This window comes from Haliaeetus leucocephalus, unplaced genomic scaffold, assembly GCF_000737465.1.
Source record: "Haliaeetus leucocephalus isolate CR32 unplaced genomic scaffold, Haliaeetus_leucocephalus-4.0 Scaffold526, whole genome shotgun sequence".
Classification (NCBI taxonomy): Eukaryota; Metazoa; Chordata; class Aves; order Accipitriformes; family Accipitridae; genus Haliaeetus; species Haliaeetus leucocephalus.
In genome coordinates this window covers 472800-499881 of record NW_010972962.1, presented here as the reverse complement: position 1 = coordinate 499881, position 27082 = coordinate 472800, and the positions used below count along the sequence as shown (strand labels likewise).

Here is a 27082-nt window from a genome sequence, read left to right as displayed (position 1 = left end):
TTGAGCTGCATAGTCAGGGTGGATGTGAACCTACGGCAATACCGCTGCCAGTCGCACATGGCGTCTGGTGGCTGAAGCCGAGGGCATGGCAGCCGGCTCACCTGGCTCTGGCCTCGCGGAATTCAGCAGCCAGGAGCTCACCCTTTCCTCTGAGTCTATGCAATCTTCTCAGTATCAAGTTTCTGTAATCCATTTTCATGTAATTAAGGGTGTGCATGTTCACTGAATTGTTTCTCTTTCAGTATTGAAGTGTTTCATCAATTGCCCACATATCCAAACCTACAGCTGAGAGTAGTTTCTCATATCTCAAAATATATGACATTATTTCGGTATAATTTTCACTTTGTTTGCTACCTGATGAATGATGTCTTGTGTAATCTGAGGTATGTCAAAAACAGTGAGAAAACATTTACTGGTATTTGAATTTACATTTTCTTGTTTGGAAAGAAAATGTTTCAAACCTTCCCCAGACCTTTCAATCCCACTTGAGCTATTTGATATAAATGAATCATAAGTGGTGACATTCTTTTCCAGTCAATTTTGCAAGTAAAATCTAGTCCTAGAACTCTCAAAACCACCTATAATCTCTCACATGAGAAATACTTAATTGCAGCCAGCCAGTTTCAGTAGATGCCCTGCTTCATCTAGGAATTTTCTGTGAAAATATATTCATTTGGAGCCTCTATTCTTCTAACTCCACTTGGAAAATGTGGATCTAAAAGAGCTTTCTGAAAGACTGAGATACCAGTTAACTAGAAAGCAAAGGGATCTTTTTTGCTACTTGAAACAGGAATTAGGTGGTTTTTTTTTTTTAAATTAGCTGCCAATCTTCCTTTCTATGAAGGTTTGAATGCAAAGAGAGTCTCGTCATTTGAACAAAAGTGTCCAGTCACTTGTATGAGAACTTCTAGCATTTCAAATGTTTTCATATTTGCAATATAATAAATTGTCATGGGGAAAAAAAATCCCCAACCAGACATTGCAACTTCAAACATTGTTTTGCTCAAAAGCAGTAACATATTTGTAGTTATTAAAGCTAGTAATTTCTACTTAATAGCAAGTCTATTTCAGATGGGAAAGTTAGACACTTTCGTCCTCAAAGAAATATGTCAAAAAAAGGGGACATGAAAATGAAAAAGAAATCCTATAAAGTCTCTTTTTTTCTTTTCTTTTCCTTTAGCATACCCTTGTTTCCATCTCTATTGCTGACCAAAGAGACTGAGGTTCCCTTTGAATCTGATTCGACTCATGGAGGCTGTAAGGGGTTTGGAGCTGAAACCATGGAATATGTTATTTTGTTGAATGGAGCAATTAGTTACAATCTATTTACAATGGCCTTTTATTCTTGATTTACTCAGGGGTTACTGGAAGCTCCTTCTAAAATGCATTTCTTATCCACAGCTGCTTGTCAGAGACAACGTATTCCAAATGCACAAAGTCCTTTGGGCATTAAAGGCATGCTAAGCATTTAGCAGGACATGAAAGGGATTTCGTGAAACTAGGAGGCAAATTGTGCTCCTGACTGTGACAGTGAAGTGGGGAGGGTGCATTGGGGAAGGACAGTCTGACATTATCTTGGGTGAAACTGATCCCATTCCGCAAGTTGAATTTTGCACTCTGTACTGTTCATTGCAGAGAGCGTTGGTTAGAAGCTTTGAGGGAAACTTTCCGATAAATTCAGCAAGTTTAAATCAAGTGCTTCATTCATTTCCATGTTCAAAACCAAGTGTATTCGTTGTAATGGGGAACCAACTGGCTCTAGGGACTACCCACTTAATAGAAACAGAGGAAGAAAAAAGCTGCACAGGACTGAAGGTGTGAAGAGTGACCAAGGTACTGAGGCTGCCGGTATGATCACAGCGTGCGCCCTCCCCATCCCTTCCAGGGAGGGAGGGAAGAGCAGCAGAGAGCATGGGGTGATGTGGCCGATTCCCTCGGGTTTCTCAGTGAGCGAGACAGACTGACTTTATGCCGATCTCTGGAGCAGAAGTGGGAACTCTGAAGTGACAACGCCATGCCAGGGAGTTGCTGCAGCGGTGCCAGGCGTTCCTGCCCTGCACGTGGAGAAGAGCTGCGTCGGTAGGCAGGGATATGTGGTGGCATTCCTGTGGCCATGTGCCCCACTTCAAGCACAGTGCCTGAAATGAAGTTTTCCTTGGGTTTTATCTAGCAGCAGAATTCTTCTGATTTTTTTATTTATTTATTTATTTTAAAGAAAGGAATAATACTTTTCTGAGAGAAACCCCTCAGGAGTTACATCAACCATATGAAATATAAATACATTTTCTCTCCCATTGCATAAATGATGGATTAGCGTTTCACTGGAGAAACTGAGAGTAGGATGTAAGGAGAATTTGTGTAACTTGCAAAGTAGGCTGTGGAGTACAGCAGCAGACTGTTATAAAACATGACACTGTAGGAAATATAATTAATGTGTGATGGAACCCCCTTGGCAGATCAGCTCACTAAAGTACATGTCCTACCACGAGAGCGCCATGGTTTGTATTATGTGCAGTGAGCGTCTGGACAGAGGTAAACTACTACCTGTTGGAGTACTATTTCATCCAGTAATGTGTGAGATTTTTTAAAGCACAATTAATAATACAAGGCCGCCTTTGTTACTTATGGAAGAAAAGCATTTGTCATTTTTCAGGTTGAAAAGCAAGAATTTGTGAGTGTGGAAGTGAGGTACCGTCCTTTTCTTGAGCAAGAGGTGACTGATTTAGGGAGGAAAATACATAGAGCTGAACATGAACTTCGTGTCCTCATACCGATTAGCAGCAGATAAGTATGCTGCAGTAGCAATTGTCTCTGTGATAGCTGTGGGATGCACAGAGAATGTCAGTTTGCTTTATGAAGCTAACTGAGCAAAACTGCCTGCTTGGCATGTGCTTCACGGGGCTGGTATTTTGTCACCATTACGAGACACCACTTTTGTAGGGCAAGTGAATACAGTTCTTACACCAAAAAAACAGGGAGGGCAGTTTCCAAATCCTCTAGTATGAGTGTTATAAATCTGATATATCCAGACCCCTGATTCTGAGTTACATTAAGACCCCTCAGGAATTACACCCTGGCAACTATTCAAGCTCCTGTTGATGCATAAACAGGCATGTTTATGGAAACAGAGCAGCTTGGATCTGTTTGTCCCTTTTTGGTTGGTGATGAGCTAATTTTATTTTAAAACTCAAGGGTCTTTTCTGCTTGGTGCATGAAGGGACAGAGTGAGATCAGTGGAGCTAAAATTTCCTGAATTATAATAATCAGTAATTTTAGCCCTGGCTCTGGGTTAGGGAAGGATACTAGGCTGGTCTAAAGGCACTGTGACTTTTTTCCACTTGCCTGAGTCAGACTTTTTTTTTTTTCCATTATATTAGTGCAGGGAAAACTTACAAAGTTGGAGGGCTCCATAACCTGTAATTGGTGATATTTCCTGTAATTTTGTCCTTTTTGTTTAGTTTGACAGGGTTTATTAGTCAAGATTTGGGGAAAATATTAATATCAACTTTTTTACTTTTTTATCTAACTGAACTCTATCAACATTGCATTTATTGTTTACACAATTACTATCTGGAAACTGATATTAGGGCAAAATATCTAGGAGTAAAATATATTCCCAATGTGACTTATTTTAGTGAAGTTGAGTGAGGGGCAGCTTTGTCTCCTGTGTACTGAAAGGAAAAAGTAGTTTTGATAACAGAGCTTTGCTATAGCTTACCTACATGGAAGCAGAACCAAAAATTAAAATAATAGGTTTCATAAAGGAAATTTATATGTTAAACCAACATGCTCAAAATAGTTAAATACAAATTCTGATAACTAGCTAAGATATTCAGGATATGTACTTTATATTGTAGAAACTTACAGTCGCATTGTGCAAAAATACTAAGCTATTTTTAAGAGAAAACTACATTGCAAGTTCTCAGTAGAGCTGATAAAATTTGTCTATCAGCTTTTTCACAGGAAAATTGGATTTTCATTGAACAATTTTTGTGTATATAAAAAGTATCTCTTATGCAAAATTTAAGACACTAAGAAACAGATTTCTCAATTACTTGTAAATAAAAAGCAAAATATTTTAACAAGTTATTTTTTCTACCAAAAAGGTAATTTTTTTAAAAAAAGGCTTTTCTTTAATTTCTCCATGGAAAATAAGCCTTCTTCTGACAAGTTCTCCCTCTGGCTTCCTTTGAAGCGCACATTTTTGTGTTGAAAAGTGAAACAATGTAAAAAATGCTGGGGTGTTACTACTACTGCTCCCTCAAAACATGAGTCATCCTTTGGAGGAGAAAAACTTTTGAATTAAAACTGAGGACTGATGCTCATGAAACTTGTCTGTAGGGTTCTGCCTATGTGACCTTGGCCAAATCATTAAAATAAACAATCCTGGGAGATGCATCTGAGGGCATTTCACAGATGCTGGGGCCTGTGCTCTTTGTATTTCAGTTTCTCCATTCTAAGTGGACCAGCAGCAATTGAGGATCACAGGTGTATCAAGGTGCTCTTTTACCCCAGCCAGTGAAGACAAAATGATTTCCACTTTCAAATAGAGCTGTGAACTGTAAACTGTTTCTTTAAGCTTTGTTTGCAACACTGAAAGAACCAGAGCCTTTAATAATGAAGACTCTAAGTAGTCCCATTTATGCTAGAAATCCCTGTTTTGCTCATCCAAGTGGGTTTTTTTCAGGCTGCTTCACTTTGAAACACAGCACATCTGAAGGAAAATTGTATCTTATTTACAAGTACTGCAGCCTGCCAATTACAAGTCCAGTAACAGACGTTTCCAGGTAGCAGAGGCTAAGGCATAGCTTAACCAACTGGTATTAACTACATGTAGTAGATAAGAAAAGCTGTCATTTATTTAAAAAAAAAAATAAAAATCTGTGAGTTTTTCTTCTCCACAGTACACATACAAAATAAAATAAATTGGTGAATTGTGCAGCAGTTTAATTTTAGCTCAGAGAGGATTATATGACCTACACTTATTTGATTTTTCACAATGTTTGCTGTGTCATATGGTTAACCTAGTAGGACCTATTTTTAACTGTTCTGTTCCTAGAGTCCTTTTAAAATGTGCAATGTAATATATGTAACTTCTTAAACATCTCAAGTTGTTTGTAATTTAGGCTTTGGAAACATCTCCCCACGCACACAAGGTGGAAAGATATTCTGCATCATCTATGCCTTATTGGGAATTCCTCTCTTTGGTTTTCTGTTGGCTGGTGTTGGAGATCAACTAGGGACAATCTTTGGAAAAGGAATTGCCAAAGTAGAAGATACCTTTGTTGTGAGTATGCTGACTGCCTCATGTGTTTTTCATGCTGTTTGTTGTTCTGAAGTTAACAAGTGAAATGAAAAGTCTGAAAAACAGGGTATAGCTCATCACTGTAACCAGACGTATAGCAAAATGTAGGAAGAGCTTTGTGAAGTCTAAACATATTATTGAACACCTCTAATTGAGAATTGGACAAAGCCCAACATTTTCTACAATAATTATGGTTGAGAAGAAGAACAAGATCCAAAATATTTTATTTTTGCTTTGCCCTTATAATGCTCCTAAGGTTGCTGTGATGCTTACCTTTGAAGGTTCTCATATAGATTGTGATAGGAAATCAGTGACTCTGAGAGATGGAAGAGGGGAGCTGGAGGGGTAATGTGGAAATTATTGCTGCTGCTTTGAGTTGATTCACAGAGGACATTTGGTGTCTGAGTCTAAAATCACAGTTCTTAAAATCTCTACTCAGATGCCATCATACTTGAGGAAATGCTTACAGACTGCAGGCACCTACATTTCCAGATTTATGGGTCTGTAGGTGACTAAAGCTTTGGGCATTCACAGAATAAGGACAGCCTAAATGGTACAGAGCCTCTTGGTGCTTCCCTGACATTGGACTCCTCTGTGGTGTCCTCGCTAGGTTGTAGGATGTTCTACAGTTCAAAGTATTTTCAGCCTCTTCTGCTAAACTGCTTAGCACAGCCTAGAGGTTCATGCCCTTCATTTTCTTTGGCTACTGATCTTTAATTATTCATGCAAAGTGGCATAGCTTTAGTAGAGGAAGAGACCTGTCAAACAGACTAGAAGCTTGTGCAGATATTGATAAAGCTCAGCCATAGCCAGTCCTTAACAATGAAATGCCTTGAATTCTAGCAGAGGAACTTAATTTACTTGACTTAAACTTTTCTGTGTGTGAAACAGGCTATTAAGATTGTATTTTACTAATGCAGTTATTAAAAATGTATTTACTGATATTTTTGAAGCATAGAATAAATGGCATAATGGAACTTAATAAAATTAATTATTTAGGTGTTTTACTAACCTTTAATAAAATGTTGTAGGTTTAACTATTACCTAATGTTCAAAACATGTATGAAATACTATTTGTCTTCTGATATGTAGAACATGTCATATCCAGTGAATATTTAGTAAGCAGCCTGGCTTTTTAGCTGTTTGCATCAGCACTGCAAGTGTTAGAAGGATTGTTTTTCTGCAACAAGCCCTGATGTTGCAATGCTGCACACCTTTTCTATGTTGAAAGGGTCTGCCATGGCTTTATTTTTGAAGCAAAGCAAACTGGAGCTGTGCTGAGTAGTCTTATGCAATAGGTAAATACAAACTTGAAAGCTTTTTAAGTAACGGCAGGTATTTTTTACTTTGAAACATCAGCTCAAGTCCAGACAAGATACTGGTAAAGAACATCCATTTCCATTGAGATTTGTCTAAAAAGGGAAGAACATTCCATAAGAACATTTTATTTTTTTATCCTTTCTGTTTTTTTATAACTGAATTTTATTTTTTGCTTAAAAGTACAAAAGATTTGAGACCTATTTTTGTGTCTCTTAGCCTGTTGCTCATAGGGATAATAGTTTTCCTTTTTTTGTAATGGATGTATCCCTACAACATGAACGCCCCAACATAAAAAGCAACATCTTGCACACTTTTGGCTATATCTGAATGAAAACACTGATCTATATGTTGCAGTGTGGAGCACTCCATTTACTAGTTCTCCAAAAGAAGAATTGGGAGATGCTGGTGGGTCAGAGCAGGGAATTTCATGTTTCCATAATCCATACTACTGTGATTTGGGTTACAAGAGCTGGACCTTGGTCAGGCTGACTGTAAAACGTAGTTTCCATTGGCATTAAACTTAAATACAAGAAAACATTTTTCATGAACAGTCTGGTTTCATTTTTGGTCTCCTTTTGTGAAAGTTTCTGGTTTTGTGCATTCCCTTGCTTCTTTTAAGTTGAACCAACATGCTTTGGATGGATGGAAAACTCTTTAGAAAAATGTTAAATTGGCAGGGCATGCACAGGACTTTGCAGTGCTTGCTTCTAGCTTTGGTACACTTTAAAAAAAAAATCATTAATAGCTTACACAACAGATAAAGGACTTGGTTCATTAAATCTACAGATAATCTCAAGCTGGGGAAAGAACTAAAAGTTGGAGGACAGAATTAGAATTCAAAATGATCTTGAAAATTTTGAAAAGCAGTCTGAATATATAGGATTCAATTCCAGAAGGACAAATTCAAAGTACTATATGAAGGAATAATAAAATATGCAATTACATTTCAGGAAACATCTCTCTAGGTGCAATTTTGTAGAAATGTTCTGAGGACTCTAGGGGCTCATATGCTAACATGGCTTAATGTCATACTGCTGTGAAAAAGCATACATCATAGTTAGAATTATAAATAGAAGTGTAAATAAATAGGCAAAGCATAAGTAAGGATCCTTCCGTTCTGTTTTGTGGTATTTTTTTGTATCTAGTGTTGAGTACAACACTTAACAAAACATAGATTAATTTGCTGGAGCCAAGGGAAGCAACAAGAATAGATGGGTGAAGAAAGACTGAAAGAAATGCATTTATTTGGTCTGAAGAACATATGACTGAAAGAAAGCACCTGTAAAAGTTTACTGGAAAGACCAAAGGAGTGATTTCTTTGTTTGCCTTGGATAAGACCATAAATAGTAGACTTAAACTGAAGGAGATGAGATGCAGGTTAAGCATTAGGAAAGCTTTCTGATGACAATAACATGCATGATCACATGTTGCCTGGCCAGTAATGCGTCTGCAGTGGCTTAGGTGGAGTTGTTTTTGGAAGAGGGCAAGTTTGGAAAAGGTGATGGCTTCATGTCCCTTCCAGCTCTATATTCTGTGGTTCTGTTTAGCCAGTTACTTGATTAGAGAGAACTGTATGGTTAAAATTCACTGGTTTTTTTATTCAGTTATTTGTGGATGCACAAAAGCAGAGACATTGCAGGTGCAAGCACTACTTGAAGCTTACTCAAATATCTAGCTCCCACTCAAAATTTTAGCATGATCAGCTGTTAATATTAATGAATGGTACACATGCCACTCGCCCAGATCACAAAAGTGGCCACAATGAAGAGTCCAGCGCTGCTCTGTATTTCCTACTGGCAAAGGTTTCCTAGGATAGTCATGTTTGCTTTGAAAACCCTTTGAAAATAAAACCCTGCTTTGATTTCCCTGTTTGTTTGAGAATTATAATGGACTGTCCTCTTGAGCAACGTAGTGCTTACTGTGGGTGATAGGTGCTTACGTACAGTGGCGCAGTTTTATTAACAATGGGTTTCCTCTCTTTCCCGTTCCCTTTCCAGAAATGGAATGTGAGTCAGACAAAGATTCGCATAATTTCAACAATAATATTCATACTGTTTGGCTGCGTGCTGTTTGTTGCTCTTCCTGCAGTTATATTCAAGCACATAGAAGGCTGGAGCACACTAGATGCAATTTACTTTGTGGTTATCACTTTAACTACCATTGGATTTGGTGACTATGTTGCAGGTAAGATTTTCTCATAACTCTTCATCTTACAATATTTTGCACAGTGATACATGTTCTGCATTTTTGTATTGTTTTGGGACAGACACATCTCTGTTGTGGTGCCTCTCTCCCAATTTTTCCCTTTATCATACTTGTGTCAGTGACGTGAGGGGGTCTGACCTAATCTTGGATGATGTGGCAGGCTAGAGACAGGAGGTGGGACAGTGAAATGCATGGTGCCTGTCTCTGCATACTCCATTTTTGATTCTCCTGTGCTGTTAAAAGATGCTTTACTTAATTTTTTAGGTAGATTTTTTTTGTTCTTACAGATTGGGTGAAGTGCAAGAATTAATACAGTATTTTAGTCTGCTGAATGTATTTTTTTTTCAGCTGGAGTTGTTTAAAATGTCTCACCTTGTGAAGTTACATGAAGTAGTTTTTGTGTGCATCTCTTACTTTCAAAGTGTAGTTCTAGAGCTCTGTTTCTGCCATTGAGATGTCTCTCTATTGCTGTTGGATCCTGCTTCTGTGCTTTCTTTCTTTTGTTTGTTATGTACTCATTTGTCCATGTGTGTTTTGTAATGTAAGGAGGTTTAGCAGAACCCGTAGGTAACATGTCCAACTTCTTATGGTTCTATTAACCCAACTTGGATTGGTTGCAAATAACTTTGACAAACTGAGCTAAAAAAAGCTTGTGCCAGTTCTCTGCATCAACTTTTTTCTTGGAAAGGCGTTAGAGGTGTTAGACAACTTCTCAGAATACAATTGAGTAAGTATGTTGTCTGTGTTGAGTGTTGATCCTGCGTCAGTGATGAATTGAGGTGAGGAATAGAAATTCAGAGCTTTGTGCTCTGAGTGCGAGTCTCGCTTTCTTCAGCCTGATCTCATCCTTCTCCTGATGCAGCACCATCATCTCTCTCTTTAATGAGATGTGCCTCTGAACTCTGTGCAAGGCAGAGGTAGCTGGGATGGACAGCAGTGCTGGGCTGCTGTCGGTGAGCTGTTCTGCTGGAGGGAAGTGTTTCTAGTAGACATCCACGTGGCATGGGCTCCTTCCATGTCCCATCTGTAGCCAGGGCTGTTGTGTGAGTCCAGGTGCACCAAGGAGAGGCTCTCAGGTTGGGTAGCTCCTCCTAGTGACTTGCAGACCTGCCTGGATCTTGCCTGGATGGCAGGAATGTGACTGGTCTTGTTGCTAGCAAAATTGTTCCAGGTTAGTGAAGTCCCATAGAGACCTCTGAAGTGTCTGAACTGTTTGGCATATTCATAAATGATCTGGGTAAAATGGGGGGAAATTTAGTGCTGAAGATACTAAGTTATGCAAGCTGTTTAAAAAATGAAGGCCATGTGAGAAGTTGCTGAAGATTCTTAAAAATTATAGAACTGGGCTGTAAAATGGCAAATGAAATTTATTTGGTCTTTTACATAGGTTTTTGTGATGTTTCCACATTTCTTTTGAATGTGTCTCACTGGTTTCTCCCTTTCCCTTTTCCTTTCCCATTTTGTTTTTCTTATTTCCATTTTGTCTTCAGGAATTTGTGATTCTGGTCAGATTCTAACTAGAACCAAATAAAAAATGTATGCTGTTTCCAAGCCAAGAGTCTGGATGTTTTAGACTTTTATTCCTGAGGGGTATGTGTATGACAGGGAATAAAAATAATAGTGTATAAAGGCCTGGTTATATTTACTGTAAAGCATCATGTGAAATGGCCCACTTGGCTCTAACTAGAACACTGAGTACATTCATCATTACTCGCATTATAAATTTCCACAGATTTTTCTATTTGTAGACCAATTGATTCATAATTTGTTCCTACATCATGTCTTTTTTTAATTTTACCAGGAAACACTTTCTCTTTCTACAGAATGTCCTTGAATTACATTGTTCTATAGCTTATGGCCTTTCATGGTTCACTTCTTATATATTTTATATTTTTGAAGTTCCACTGTAAATGCATGATATCAAAATGTCAGGAATGTTTTCTATTTCTTTGAGTAACATGCACAAGACTTGTATTGGTACTGTAATATGTTATTGACATAAAGTTTCAGCGTGGGGGATTTGGATTTGTACTTGCAGAGATGATGCTCAAGAGAACAGGGTTAGATGACTATCTCCATCATAACTGGGAGGTTAACATTGTCACTGTACTGTATTTTGTCAGAGAAGAATTTGACAATATTATCATCTTTGTGTAGACTAACATAGCTTATGGCAGATGACTTGAAGGATTTTTCAAAAAGGTCCATTTGTTTTCTTGTCATTCCAGTACATAATTGTCTAGTTAAATAAAAATTCTGAAACATAGGTAAGGTATTCATTGACTGTGCTTTGCACTGTGGAATCTTACAGTCATTGGTGTGCATAAATACTAAGCTATTTGAAGAAAACTGACATTGCAAGTTCTCAACAGAGTTGATAAAATTTGTTTTAAGGGCTAGGGTTCCTTATTAATTATAAGGAAGTATGCAGAATCTTTTGCACACTAACAAATTAGTAAGTTGTCTTTATGAGTTTTTGATTTGCTTGATTTTCTTTTAGGTAAGTCATAACTACCATGCAGACACTAAGGGCCATTGATATTTTTGTGGTAGGCTTCATCTAGAACACTCTCTCCTTGAAGTTTAGGAAAGCTGAGTGCCATAAACAGAGGAGAAACAAGCATGTAGAGTTAAGGCATGTGATGATGTAGGGGAGGTTATCATGATAAAATATGGGTATTGCATCTGAAATTGTGGCTGTAGAGCATGGCTTGCTTAGTTCTGGTTTGTCATGGTGAGGCATGCACCAAGCAGAATGATGCTTCAGTCCACTTAGTGCCTAGATGGCAATGAATTTGGAAAAAAACCCCTTCACAATGGCATTAATTTATTCCCTTTTCGGATTTTTCCTGGTGGGAAAGGCAAGTTTCTTAAACAATAGAGTGAAAATTACCTTCTTCCACTCAGAATTTTAGTCAAATCTAAAGTAGAGTGGTAGGCAGTGATGCTCCAACTTGCAATTATAGCGGAGTGAACTATTCTAGCAATAAAAATAAAATTGGCAAATTTTGTAGCATATTGGAGGTCCATGGGATATTTCATGATTATGTGTCAGTTTTGGCTCATGAAGTTCCCTCAAAAATCCAAAATTCCTAAATATTTGAAAACTGCCAAATATTCTGGTAATTTTTTTTCTGGGAACTGTCATCCCAGAGGAAAAAACATGTTTGCAAGCCCTAGATACACATTATCACAACCATGATATTTGTATTGGGGTTAAAAGAAATATTTCTTACAATAACTGTCATTTTTCATTAACATGGAATTTGCTGCTTTCTGGCACCACTGCAGCTAAGAGCTGAAGAGAAGCCCTGAAGAACTTTTAGGAGGTAAAGAAGAGAGTGTTTATGAATAGCTTTAGCACAAGAGAGCCAACAGAAGAGCTTGGGATTCAGGAACATAATGGTGTTAAAGGCTGTAGTATAGGTTGTCATATTAAAAATTCTTGTAGAGTTCTCCAGAATTTTTTTTATAGGTTTCTTCTCATTTGTACTAGAGAGCAAATACTCTGTTCCCAGAAACTAGAATGCCAAAACATCCCTTTTTTGCTCAGAGTCTAGGCTGCTATTTCGAGCCTATGGAAATTTCAGCTAAGGTATCCACCAGCAAGAGAAGCCTTAAGGCAAACATAAAAGACGTGATCACTCAAGGTACATGCAGGGAGGGAAAAGTTAGAGCCCTTGTAGTGCATGTTCAAGAAAATATATGAACAGTATTCCAAAAAATAAACTTAACATTCCTGTCTTATGAAATGGTATGATTTTTCTATTTTTTTGGAGGGATTGAATTTTTTTATTTTTGTAGGGAAATAAGTAATTTTTTGTAATTGAAGAAAGCTTATTGTTACAGCTTTTCACAAAAAAAGGAAGGAAGAAACTGTACTACAGCCTGCACTGTCTTATGAAAATTGGGACATAGTCAAACATCCTTTTTCTTGGTTTCAAGAGAAGCCATTGACTTTAATATGACAGAAGAAAATCCAGCCAATATTATGAATATTCTGAGAGGAAAGAAAGATCTTTTCGTCTCAAATGTGTCATATTTTAGTATAATGAAAGATATTATTGAGTACTAAAGTTAGCACTGAGGTACGTGTGTGTGTATATATATGTATAACACGACAACCTATTGTTCATATGTGCAGATAAATCCTTTAACTGCAGTGCAGGTTGGAAGGTATAGACAAATATTTCTAAGGGAGTTAATCTAACAGGTTTCAGATGTAAATTAGATGAGAAGTCCAAAACTGACTGAATTAAGTAGAGGACAGAAATATAAATAGCACATCAGTAGTCTGTTTCACAGCGGGGCATAATGATGATATAAGGTTATGCTGCGATCAGTCCAACAGATCACAGAATTTTGCGAGTTCACTTTAAAAATGAATTCTAACTCTTGGGGTTTTTTTTCTTTTTCTTGGGTTGTTTGGGGTTTTTTTTGTTTTTCCTTGTTTGAACTCTGATGTTTATCTTATTGCTTCTTTACTGTTTTGGTCTGTAATTGGATGTGGTGGATTGCCACTGTAATATAGATATCTGGGTCTGTACTGTATTGCTTGGCCTGAGAGCCATTTTGTAGAGTATTGAGATATTTTAGTCTCATTTAATGTCAAACTGGAATGCTTCACCTGGTGGTCATAGCAGCCCAGCTGATCTGCTCTCACTGTGTGATATTACTTGCCCAGCAGAAAGACCTCTACAGAAAGAAATTGCTGTTATACTGAGCAAGAGGCATGTGTTGAGCATCCCGTAAGAGAGCTGCGTGCTCTCCCGCAGGCTTTGTGTCTTTTCTGGGCGTTTGGAAGTGCTCTTTGCCACCTCAGGACTTCATGTCCATAATAGTGCTGTCTGGTGTGAACCATGCAGCCTGCTTTAAGCTTAAGTCAGTGTGCCATGCCTTGCTCAATTTCTGTATAGGACAGCATGTAAGGAGTGTTTTATAGCTGTGCTTTGTATTCTGAAGTAGCTCTCCATTTTCCACTGAGTGCCATCAAGTAACTCGCATGGCCTACTTATATTCTGTCTCACAGACAGTGCATTGTTATCTTGTCCCAAGGATGCTGCTTTTCCACGTCTCCAGATAAGCTAGCTTTTCTCTGTTCCTTTTTGCAGTCCTCAGAGGTAATTCCTTTCAAGCTGCAGGGCTGAACCCCTATTTCTCTGGAGTGGGACAAATGGTGTTTCTGGATTAAGCCTGTTGGCCAGGTTTGTCACAACGGGGGTGATGGACAGCTACTTGTTATTCTGCAATTAAAACTGTGTTTGGATTTAGTCACATTTCTATACCCAGACTAATTTGTACTGCTAATAAAAAGTAATAAAGACATTTCCTGGTTTGAAGGGCCCCCTTTTTAATAACCCAAAAATTTCTGCTGGTATGGAATTAAGATACTCAATGCCAATAGCACCTTCTATTCTCTGATGCTACTTCTGAAGCAAAAATGCAAACAAAACCAGATGACTTTACAGAAATAATTGCATGTTTCTATTTTGAGTCAGTTAGCTGTAGAATAAATGGGGAAAAGTGGCAACAATAAAGAAAAGTATTTACTTAAAATGTACTTGTTTTATGTAAATAAATAAATACATATATTTGAAAGCCTGATCCCTTACCTGAGAACCAGAATCTGTCCTAATGCACCCCTGAAATCTTCTCTAATGTCATCCTTCACTAAAACACAGAGCTTTTCACCTCAGTAAGGAATATGTGTTTGGGCCATAAAACAACCTATGCCTTCCAAAGTGTTGAAAATCCCAAATAATTTAAAAGTTGTTTGGCAGATGTAAGAATGGTGGCAGCAGCAATACAACAGCCTGTGATGAAGATGGGTGGAAGAACTCTTTGATTTCTTATAGATTGCAAGGGATTTTGGATCAAATCTTTATCACAGAACATCTTGGTAATAAACTGTGGCTGTTCTTCATAAAGATTGTGTCAGTGAGACTTCTAGTTAAAGAGTAAGTGCACTCCAATTGGAAGACGTATTGCTTTATTGTGGTTGCAACCTATTTCGGGTAGGCATTAAGCAAAGTTGGAAAAAAGTTTTGTCCCTTGGCCCACGAAATTGGCTTTGCCAAACAAACAACAAAATTCAGCTTCTGCCTTCTCAGCGTTTTGCTTCCTAAAGGGCTATATAAAATAATCTGCTTTGCAAAACAAAGATGATAGCATTATTAAGTAAAAATTATGCTATGAAAAATCCATGCAAATGTATTATGTTGATATGCTTTTTACATATGTTACCAGTTAAACAATGTTACCAGTAAAATCACTAGATGAATTATCTCATACTTCGGTAAAATACACTTATAGCTATACATACTCATACCGGAATACATTCATACCCATTTACGTAAATTGTAAATCAGTAGTTAATGAATTCCATTTACTTTCAATTCAGTACAATTGACTTCTGATCATGTTTTCCTACCAGTGAAATCCTATTTAATGACATTCCCAGGTAACTGCATTATGTCATTCTGTGATGTTTCAGCATCACAGGAGACAGTTATCTCAGGACAAACATCCTTAGGTATGTCTTTCCCTGCTATTCCATTAAACTGAGACCTCACCCGAGGAGCCCTTGAAATTCAGAAACCCAACAGCTAATAAACATTTTAGCTGTTAAGCCTTTTCCTAAAGGGTTGTTGACTGTCCCTTTCTAACTTTAGGAAAGCTGAACTCCTTTGGGCATGGCTAGATGGAGCCATCTTCTGGCCAGACAGTAAAGAAAACTCATGATTGAATATGAATCTGTCCTAAGTCCTGCCCTGGTAATTAACTTTGCTGTAAACAAATGACATATAAACTGTGAAGGAAATGCTCCCTGCAGACTGGCAGAGTTAGGTTCCAGTTTCAGTTTATAAAATTAACACACCAAAGGTTAGAAACAAGCTGACTGGATGCTTTATGTGATACTTTCTTATGCATTGTATGGACAGCAGGAGAAGGTGAACCACCGAGTGTGGTTCATTACTAGCTCCTGATAGAGCAAAGGCATGGTGGTAATCAACCATTTTTTGAATGACAACAAATTTTGGGTGAATCATCCCTAAAATCCTGTTTTGCTGGATTGAGATGAGCTGGATGATGTTAAGAAATCCCTTCATTTCTGACATTTTGTTTGTCTTGTGAACCCTTTGGTCGTTGGCTGTCTTCTGTTCCAGATAGAGCCCTGTCTTCTACCTTACTTGTGACTGTGCAGGTGTCGAAGCATATCCATTTTTGCAGTGTGGATTCATCTCTTGGATAGTTGAGTAAACCACTACAGCTCAACAGATTTTATTGATGAAACAGCTTATTGACATGAGAATAACAAAATTTCTGTCTATGAGGCCTTTCATACAAAGATAACCATCAGTAAAATTCTACGTTATTTGCATGTAATCTCTACGATGATTAGATAATAACAGCTAGGAAAAAACCATTACTCTTCACCAGAGTTAATCTTGTTACTGTAACAAGGTGCTTGATATTTTGGGGCCAATTTTCCTTGTACTGTCCCAGTAGAGGATGCAGATACATAAACCAACATATTATGTACCCATACAGACTACTTTAATGTGCCTGAAAAGGTTTTACGGTAGACTCTCTTCAATTGTGGGCAGATACACACATCAAACTTCTACTTGCAGCAACCCAAAGTAGGATCCTGATTTTACTTATAAGACAATTGAATTGCAAGTTTAAGGCTTCTGTTTTATTTTACTGCAGGATATGAAATGTGAGTTATTTTGTGTTGTCAAGAGCTCTGGATGACCATAACTTTTTTGGTACAGAAATAAGGCATCTGTTCTCTATAGGTGTATTGTACCTGAAAGCTCCATTACAGACATCTCTGAAATTTATCCTTTTTTACTTTAACACTGGAAGGAGGGAAGTGACTGGTGCTTGCGGCAGTGGGATTCAAAAAAGCTGCCTGCAGCTGATATCTGTTTTATCCACCTTTTTTTGAGTATGATCAGTTCAACTCAAGTCCCCATACCCTGGTTTCCTCCCCTGCAAAATGGAGGTGATAATGTTTGCCTACCCAACAGGGACACTTGTTAATGCAGGTGCTATTCTTCTTTGCAAGGGCTAAAGGATTCATGTAAGTATTGAGATGTGTTTCAAAGTCTGTGCAAAATCAGATTTCTCAGGATATGAACACATCACATATTCCGGAGCAATAATTAAAATTTGGTACAGAGTTGTTATTTGGAGCAGGTGGGAAGTCCTTTCATTCAAGCTGTCCTCAATGACCTCTACCTTAATGATATATCAGCAGTTGAATCAGTTTATGTTAATTTTTTATTTATTATGAATGATTAGCAATCATTGTCTAAAATTTGCATACTCCAAACTGTGTTTTCAGGAGTGGATGAATTTTGATCATTGTTTATTCAAATTCCACAAAATGTTTTGCTATGAATCTTTGCATGGGTGAGAAAATAGAAGAAGTTGCAAGAAATATAATTGGTTTTTTTAGGAAAAGAATTAATTTAAAAACAGTTTTTCACCTATAACTATAAAGTGTGCTTTAATTTTAACTGTATTGTTTTTCAGGGGGATCAGATATTGAGTACCTAGATTTTTATAAGCCAGTGGTGTGGTTCTGGATCCTTGTTGGGCTTGCTTACTTTGCAGCTGTCCTCAGCATGATTGGAGACTGGCTAAGAGTCATATCAAAAAAGACAAAGGAAGAGGTAAGAACGTTTTGAAAGGGAAGAAATACTACTTTTTAAAAACTTTGATTAGCAGTCGGGTGAGCTTATAGCTGCTTTTGCTCTTAAGGCATAGGTCAAAGCTGTTTATGAAGTATATGCTGCAGCTCAAACTGCAGCAAACTTTCTAGCAATCTAGTCAGAGTGATTTTTTTTTTTTACATGGCTGCATATAAAATTAGATTAAATGTTTTATTAAACTAAGTGTATGTGCACAATGGCACCCGACTTACGGGAAAAAATTCTCTTAAAGGATTATTCTAGACAGTAGAATGTAGTCCTTAATTTTTGAGGCAAAAATCATTCTGCTTTGATTGTTTCTACATGGGATGCAGGTATGTAAAGAAAAATACTAAATCACTAAATAGTTATATTTAAGATACCTTTGATCATTTTATAGCAGTGAGAGAATAAGTGTTTCATATCATGCAAGGTATTGGAATGAATTATTTAAATATGCCTGGGTGTGTTTTACCATAATATCTTCAGTGGCATGCCTAGTTATTTGTAGTCAGGTGCATTGCTTTCAGTTCAAATATATTTTTACTTGTAAATGTGTATTTATCATTCCAATGATGCTGCAATATTTTACTTTAAATTTTGTCACTTAAGAAAATGTCCTGGTTTTGAAAATGTTAGAGGATAAGCAAAATTTTCTTTGATTGCAGCTAGCACAGTTCAGGCTTTACTAGAAGTTTGAGAAATAAATTAATTTTGTTTTAAGTAACATATTATTTCCCTCTAATTTAACTTCAATTCCTCTGCATGCATCAGTTAGTTTGTGTTACTCGAACATAAAACCTCTGATTTCTTTTTGATGGAATGAATACGTTGGTTACTGTGCAGTGGCCTACTACTTATACTGTTTTAAATTGTTTTCCTAGCTGTAGGGCATGGCATCAATGCCTAGATGTAATCCTGGCAACCCTTGAGTTCCCAAAGGCCTTGCTGTAAAGGGTAGCTTACCCCGATATACTTTCACTCACTGCAGACCCTTGGGGTCCCTGCCCCTTTCTGACCAGAGGGCAGCAGCCATGGTGACAGCAGGCAGGAGGATGTGGGCTGGGTGCTTGGGCAGGATTAAGCCCACTTTGTGAGGCAAGTGGGGTGGGCAGCCCTCTTTCATTGCCCTTGCTAGGCTCATAGCTCTTTGTAGTTGGAGACAGCATTGGGGCAGGTCTGTTATAAGCACGCTTTTACCAGGCTTTTCAGAAACACTTAGCTCTGAAGCAGAGGACAATATTTATTTGATGAGCTTCATATAAAGAGTATCATCTTCTGCCCCTGTGCTGTAAATTTGAAAGGATATTTGTAACTTTCCTTACGCAACGAGCTTTACTAGTGTCCTTCACAGATACAGAGCAGCAGGTACCACACAAGTGTTCCCATTTGCAAGTTCAGCAGTTTGCAGGACCACCATTTTATTTTCTGGAAGAGCACTGAAGGCGTCTTTAACACTTAACCTGCGTGATTTACGCTGGCTGCCGGGAAACCAATAGATCACTTCAAATGCCATTAGCCTGCATGGTTTTTCTTCGTTATTTTGAACTTCAGAATTAGGTTGGTCTGGCCCATTTTTTTGGCTCTGCACTAGGAAGAAGTAAGAGCTGGGCAAGCACGTGTGGTGCCTCCCCTGTGCGCTCTCCTGGTGTCTAACTGTTCTCAGCTTGGGGCCCTTCCTAATCTGCATTTAGTTTCCCTGGGTTACTTGTTTCTGGATTCTTGAAGAAATGGGATGTGACTGAGGCACTATGACTTGGGACTATGCAGAAATACCTTGTCCAGGCTTAGTTTTGCTGCAATTCCTCAGACACTTGTGACACAGTTTAGTTCTTCACATCACTTCTCAGAATTAATCTGGTATTTAATCTCGCTTTTCTCATACTCTTCTCTCATCCAGACAGTAAGATCTCTGGATAAAATCTATCTTGACTATATAATTGTACACAGCACCTGAGGGTTTAATCTTGTTTAGGGCATCTCATTATCCATATTATTGTAATGATTATAATATATTAAGAATGTTTGAATTTTATCGTATCTAGTTTTTATTTTATACTGAACCTATTTCACTATAGACTAACTATGGAAAAGATTTAAAGTAACATGAATTGAACAAACTCATGGATTCTTTTAACACATTAAATACATTCCTATTTTTATCAAGTAAAACTCAATTTACCAGGTTATGCAGCCCAGTGCTACGCCAAGCTTTCTTTTCTCAGGCACAAGGAATGTATGCCCTATTTCATCTTGCCATTCTTTCTCACCTTTGTAGCCTAAGCAAGCATATTCATTTTGTCTACAGAAAGGAAAACCTCATTCTTCAGATACATCCAAATTCTCTTGGCTGATGCAGGTATTCAGGATTTTGCTGTATGCAAGTGTCTCGAGTGTTAGATTTGATTAAAGACAGACATAACATAATTGGTTCCATTTGTTCAATTAATCATATCTCTGATGTTCAGAAATCTCCCCCTCACTTCTTAACCCATTGCTCAGACATGTCTGAGAATTCATAACAGAAAGAAAATGTTTTAGCAGTTTAAAAATGCTACAGTTTTAAAAATCACGGAGACCAGTTTGGGAACTGAACTATGGCATAGCACAAGTTGTGTGCTAGTTAGAAAATGTGAAAAATTATTTCTGTATTCTCTCCTAATGGTACTTTGTTGGAGGAAAGTTGTAAAAATATATTGCGTTTTGTTATAAGATTGGCTGTGTTTGAACTGAAGTATTTTACAAATATTCACTTTACAGGTAGCATTTTATTACAAAAACTGCTGCCCTTAGCTCATCCTTACTACCTGCCTAGGAAAATTTGAGTGAAGAAGCTGAGGGAGTTTAGTGGAAATGTAGTCATCACGTCTCCTCTATGCCAGCAGAAGCCAGAGCAGACTCTGAATTTCTTGTATTGTCTGTTTTTTCAGTTAAATCTAAATTTACGATGGTCTGTTCCAGCTTCTATGCATGCAGATTATAGCAGAGGAATCTATCTGGAGTTCTAATAGTAGAAATGAATGCAATGGAAAAATCCTAGTTCTAAGTATGGTTTTTTAACTCTCTTTCAAGGAAACATCCTGTCAGTCACTGGGGAAATAGCTCATTGTACCTAAAGGTAGCCTTTGAAATTAGAAACAATGTTATATACTGAAATTTACTGGGAGAGAGGCTATGATAAAACCTATAGGGCCATAATTAATGCACTTTGAAAACTGAAACAGTTTAATATATTCCATAGGAAATATAAAACACTGAAAATCTTCCTTCACAAAACTTACTTGCTATGGGTATCAACACCTACAAATAAACAAGATTTTGTGTAGGATTAGTATCATACTTTCATGAATAAAATAGTAGTAGCCTACCATGTTTTAGATACAGGAGGGAGCAGATCATTCAATAGTGATCGGCTGTGCTGGTTTCAGCGGTCTAAGACCAAGGGCTGATAGCAGCCAAGTCTAGTGAATTGTACCAGAGTCCAGGATGAAGACAGAGGTTGCAACTGTTGCAAAGCCCCTCTCTTTACTTTCCCTCAACAAACAAAACTATATATCAGTAGAGGTATTTGACTCTTTTGATAGGCAGCCATAATAATCTCCTTTTTGCCTTTTCCTGTAGTCAAAAGTAAAAAATAGTTTCTCATAGCATATTTAGAGTGTATATTGTGAAAGGCAACCTCCATATTCCAGGAAGTGGGCATGATGATAATTAATATCACCTAATATCTATAGCCCTGTTCACATTTCTACTAATGCGGTTGCATTGTTCTTAAAAGCAGTTTACGTAAGACTTTGCAGTAATAATGCACTTTACAGTTTCAACAAAAGAAAACACCTATTTTTTTCAGGATACTACCAGAAAAGTTTGCCATATGCAAGTGGAACTGAGACAAAAGGATCTGATCAGATATGCACTGATCCACAATAATGCTGTATTTTGATATTAAAATGCAGATAACGAGAATGTCTGTCAGTTGCTCAGGTGGCTTTTGTCTCCTGAAATACTCTTGAGAGTTTTGAATGCATCAAATAGGGAGGGAAGTGAAAGACAAGTAGAGACAGAAGTGGGAGTTTTAGAAGGATAGATCTGCTGCTGGAAGCAGTTCGTACAGTAAGATAGATGAAGTGTCAGAAAGTCACTGGAACATGCTGTGTGCTGTAATCTTAAGTAGGCGATCTGTCTCTGAAGTTCAGATTCAGCTGTACTAGCTTGCCTTGAACTCCCTCCTCTTCATTATTCTCTGTACTCTGATTACTCAGAGCACTTTTAAAGTCTTCTGATTTTAGTCTCTTTGAAAGGTAAAATTTCAGCAGGATTTTTTTCCTTGTCATATTTTTCTTCAGTATGCAGCAGCTTCTGAATTTCAGTATTTCCAGCAAAAATGCCTACCAAACCAAAAATCTTAGTCATTTGGGCTATAAACTTCAAATTCCTGTTTTTAAAATTAAGGGCTTATGTCCCTTGGCCTCATGGTGTTCTCTTTGTTAAGCTCTAGTCCAGACTCCAAGTCAATGAAGATGGGATTCATTATCAGTGTAGATATCAACATCTGACCTAGTCATCTACATTCCCTTTATAGTCAGTGGAAGGAAATGAATATTTCTAGCATGATCCATTTGAATTTTTTAAGGTATCTACCATATGAGATGAATTGCATCCTGGTGTCCTGGTTTCAGCTGGGATAGAGTTAACTGTCTTCCTAGCAGCTGGTACAGTGCTATGTTTTGAGTTCAGTATGTGAAGAATGTTGATAACACTGATGTTTTCAGTTGTTGCTCAGTAGTGTTTAGACTATAGTCAAGGATTTTTCAGCTTCTCATGCCCAGCCAGGGCACCTGACCCAAACTGGCCAACAGTGTATTCCATACCATGTGACGTCCCATCCAGTTTAGGAACTGGGAAGAGGGGGCAAGGATTCGCCGCTCGGGGACTGGCTGGGTGTCGGTCGGCGGGTGGTGAGCAATTGCCCTGCGCATCATTTGTACATTTCAATCCTTTTATTACTCCTCTTGTCATTTTATTAGTGTTATCATTATCATTATTAGTTTCTTCTTTTCTGTTCTATTAAACCGTTCTTATCTCAACCCAGGAGTTTTACTTCTTTTCCTGATTTTCTCCCCCATCCCACTGGATGGGGGGGGAGTGAGTGAGCGGCTGCGTGGTGCTTAGTTGCTGGCTGGGGTTAAACCACGACACCTGGAAGAGCCCATTCTCTTCACTGTATATCAAGAGTCCAGGTGACTGACTCATGTTAGACATCAGCTCAGTTTGTACAAGTGATTTTTCATGCTGGGTGTCTTTCTTTTGAGTTGAACAATATGGATCCAGCTTTAAAGACCAAGACTAAAATTTCATGAGAAATAGCACATTCACTTGTTGTGGAAATTCAAGAGGCAATCGTTATCTTCGATATTTATAAACAAATTTGACTCATCTGAATCTTCATTCAGTTCAATCTTCCTGGCACCAGTGGCAGGGCTGTCACTCATGTCTGTCAAAACAAAATTAGGCTTGTCATGAGGATGCCAGGGAGATTATTGCACTCCCTATAATATTTGTTGTCTTTCCATTTTACTAGCTTCAGGCTAAAGGTGCTCACCCAGCATAAGGGTCCCAGCCTAAAGGGAACTTGAAACGATGTCTCATATCCCCCAAGGAGGGACCCTAAATGTATGCATGAAAGGATGAAAAAAAAATGAGTGGACTCAAGTGAGAAGCAGTTTTGCAAGGTTTTAGTGAGTTGAACTGGCATACCAGGCAAACAGGCTGGTCAGTGAGGGTGTGCGAGCAAGGAGGAGGAAGAAGTTCTTTCAGTGGCGGTGAGCTCTTAATCCATCTCTTGCTGTTTTAAAAAATCCATTCACTTAGAAATGAAGGTGACAGGAATAACTCTTCAGCCTGGTGATCAGAGGCTTTTTACAAAGGTGTGAGCCAATTGCTGATCCATTGTGCATTGTTTTAAGAGATCAGCTTCTCTTGAAGAAAAAAACTGTTTGGGCTTTTCATTTTCTTACAAAAGATTAAAAAGACAATTGCAGTAGTTTTGAGAATTGTATATCCACAAGTTCAATGGGTAGGTCAGACTGACTTGATGGAAGTCTGTTCCTAGAAAGCACTGAATCAGAAATATTTGTGGGAGACAGTCATGATGTGAAAGCAATTACATGTGAAGTCCTTTTTCAAGGCAATGATTAATAGGGGTGACACAATTCTAGGATGTGCAACCAGGTTATCATTAAATTTCTGTAGGAAAGTGGTGTTACTGCTGCAGATGTTATTAAAAGGTATATTACTAGAAAACAATCCCTAGATCTGTGGTCTAAACTTCGGAAAGAATGTGGAAAGCTACAAAAATGACAAAAGAGCCATCTGAAGAGAAGTCTGCCTAGCATTAAGAGTTTTTTCCAGTCCATCCAAGATGTACAGAAAAGTGTATCTGAAAAAGAATAGCCACATTCAAAAAGGTGATTGTTTCTAAATTTCTGAGATGGGGAAAAATATAAAATTTTTCTATAGTAAATACAGCCATAGGTCTCCAGTCAAATTTGACTAGCAACAAGACAGAAAAAACCCACCATCCCCCAAAAAAAGAAAGATGGGAGTACAGTCTCTCCATAATGTTTCTGAGTCTTGGAGATGTATAAAAAGTGATATTGGTAAGGAGAAAGTAGAAATGGCTGACCCGGTTTTGAATGCAATTTGATCTCTTCGCTTCTCAAGAGATTATAAGTCATCCTGGTGGTGTTCTTGGTCCTGCCCTAGCAACAGTCTGTAATGCTGAGTTTCTGTATTGATCACTCTTCTACAAGCACGCTGTAGTACTCTGTGCAATAATGGACATGAAAGAACATGTTCTTCTGAGAGTCCCAGGAAAATTAATCTGCTGATAGTTTTTGACACGTTTTTTGAGATGTCTTTCCTCATAGCTTTGTGTGCTTTGGACATGTGATGCCTGATTAACTTCAGAGTCAACACACATGCACAAAGGTAACATCTATGCTGGTGTGGTTTATATTTATATCATGCCTCTTAGCTGGGCACATTAAAGCCCTTTAGAGATGGCTGTTTTGTAATTGCATATTAAGTACCAGGTCCCCAAAGGGATGCTGGTGTGGTGCTGATTACAAGAGACATGCTGCCCAGGTACAATTCCCTGCGCGGGACGGCACGCTGTGCCTGCCGAGGGCAGGGGGGCACTGCCAGCCCCTACCCCTGGCCCCGCTCTCCCACAGCGCTCCCCCTTGCCTCGCTGTGCTGACTGGAGGGTTCAGGGCAGAGGGAAATGCCTCCAGTGTGGGTTGCATGCAACCAGGTAGTGATGGTGAGAGCTATTGAATTGCAAAAATAAAACTGGAGCAAGTGACTTATACTTCATAATAAGAGAAATTGATTAAAGGGAGCTCAGTTATAGCAGTGGCATTTCTTGGAGTTAATTACCCATGAAGATTCCCTGAACATACATTATCGTGGTTTACATTAGGAAATCTTGATTTTTGGAGACAAGATGTAATCGATCCTTTACGTTAGTATGACAAATATAGCTGTGATTTAACTCTATTGACAGAGTGATATTTAATCTGGAATCTGTTCAGCCCACATCTTCATGATTAACATTCCTGAAAACTTTACTTTTTTTAAGGTAATCTCAGTGCTTGGATATTGTTAGGAAAAGATGCCAAAACATGTTAGTAATACTGAGCATGTATGCATTCGGTAGCCGTCTTGTGGACGAGTCCCCACACAAAGCCAGTTCAGCAGAATACCCTTGGATCTTCAAGAAGCTGTGTTGACAGGGAGGAAACTGCTTTGCAGTCAGGGATAAAAAGGACTGAAGAACCCATGGAGTACTTTCCTTTACAAGGGATGAGTGCAGTTGTAATACTAGTGTTGAACAACCAGAGTGGAGCTTTAATACTTCACAAAAATATCACTGCAGACATTGACATTAGAAAGCTAAGAAACAGTTTTTACTAGGGACTTGACGATGTAGTTACAAAGGCCATTCCTTACTCAGTACCAAGTCAAAATTAAAAGTCCTTTTTTCATGTTTTCTTTAGCATATCTTTATAAGCTACAAAAGTCCAATGAGTTTATGAAACAGTCATTGTCTCTTTTCTGTGGGAGAAAGTTGAGACGGTCTTTCAACTGCCTGTGGCTTCGGTTTCATTACGCTTCTAGTATAATTCTTAAGATGTTTGCTATTTCTGGCTGCAGCAATGTCAGTGGCTGTATAGTGCAGGTAGAGAATACATGCTGTTCTCCTGAATCACCTTGGGCTCAGCTGGTAGAGCTTTATGTAAATTTAAGTAGTTTCATGTGGTTAATACAGGTGAATGTCATTCGCTCTCTTCAGTTCGAAAGAGGGGTTGGATGGCTCTCTGAGGTAGAAGAAACAACTAAATAGAACAGCCGATTTTGATCGGAATATGTCAGCATCTTTTTTTTTTTTTTTTCCTTTGGAAGTTATTAATAAGCAGAATATTAGGGACTTGGATAATCAGGCCAATAACTTGTATACAGTATTGAGAGACACACACACAGCTCTATGCAAAGAAGTGTCTGATGGGCAATATTCAATAATAGTTCTGAGGAGGTACCTAACACAGGAGTGTTCATATTTCTGGAAAAAAAAGAGGTAAAACCAAATAAATGTGATGACTTAGTATATCTGCTTCTGTTTATGTAGACATGATTTTTTTTGTTTTAATTTACTAGGCTACCTGTTTTTATTTTGTTGAATCAGACCATGATAGAGCAAAAGGGCCATTTCTGCATCTGCCATCTGTCACATCTCCACAAAACATATTCCCACAGCTGCCACCATAGATGTTCCTCTGCAAGAAGATAATCAGAATTCATGGGCTCTCTGCATTCCCATTGGAGAATGTGGTTTATTTCATCCAAGGCATCAGATGTGCTCATGGAAGTTATGTGGGTGAAACCAAACAATCATTGCTCACCAGAGTGAACTCACAAACATTACTTATTATAGGACTGAATAATCCAATTTCCAGTGGGAGAGCATTGTTCCCAAAACATTTCTGACCACCATGGCTACAAAAATACAACCGTCTATGTAATTTAAATGTTACTCCAGAAGATGGCAATTTTACAAAATAGAATGTTTTCCCCTCTAATATTTGCCTGAAAAATAGAGGGACATGTATACCAGTCAGGGGAACCAAAAAAGACATCACTTACTGCTTCATTTGTGCTATTCACTTTGAAATTAAAGTCTGGTAACTTAAAGACCTGGTGTACAAGAGTTCTTTACTACAGAGCTGAGGTCCTGACAGAATGAAGAAATAGAAGATAGTGGTTAAACACTTGGGAAAGCTCAGCATAGGTATCTCATTATTAGTGCCTGTGGTATTTCTGTTACATTTTGTTACTGTTTACCTTTAAAGACAAGCAGAGCACAGTCTACTCTAAATACCTGTCCACAGATTACAGCGCAAGGGGTTTGGGTACTTCCTAATAATGCTATAATTATAGAAATACTAAAAGCCAGATAATTGGGATAGGAATTTTTTTAGTTGGACTATAA

The 27082-nt window shown here is 38.1% G+C and overlaps 1 protein-coding gene across 1 annotated transcript in view; it reads left to right on the top strand.

Annotated features, from left to right (window-relative positions):
• The window catches only part of KCNK2 (potassium channel, subfamily K, member 2), a 76570-nt gene that overhangs the window by 43508 nt on the left and 5980 nt on the right, over positions 1-27082 (top strand). Inside the window, exons 3-5 of the mRNA XM_010576389.1 lie at positions 5127-5287; positions 8623-8809; positions 17375-17514. Of these exons, the coding sequence (XP_010574691.1) occupies positions 5127-5287; positions 8623-8809; positions 17375-17514 (488 nt within the window). The remainder of the gene's footprint in view (positions 1-5126; positions 5288-8622; positions 8810-17374; positions 17515-27082) is intronic.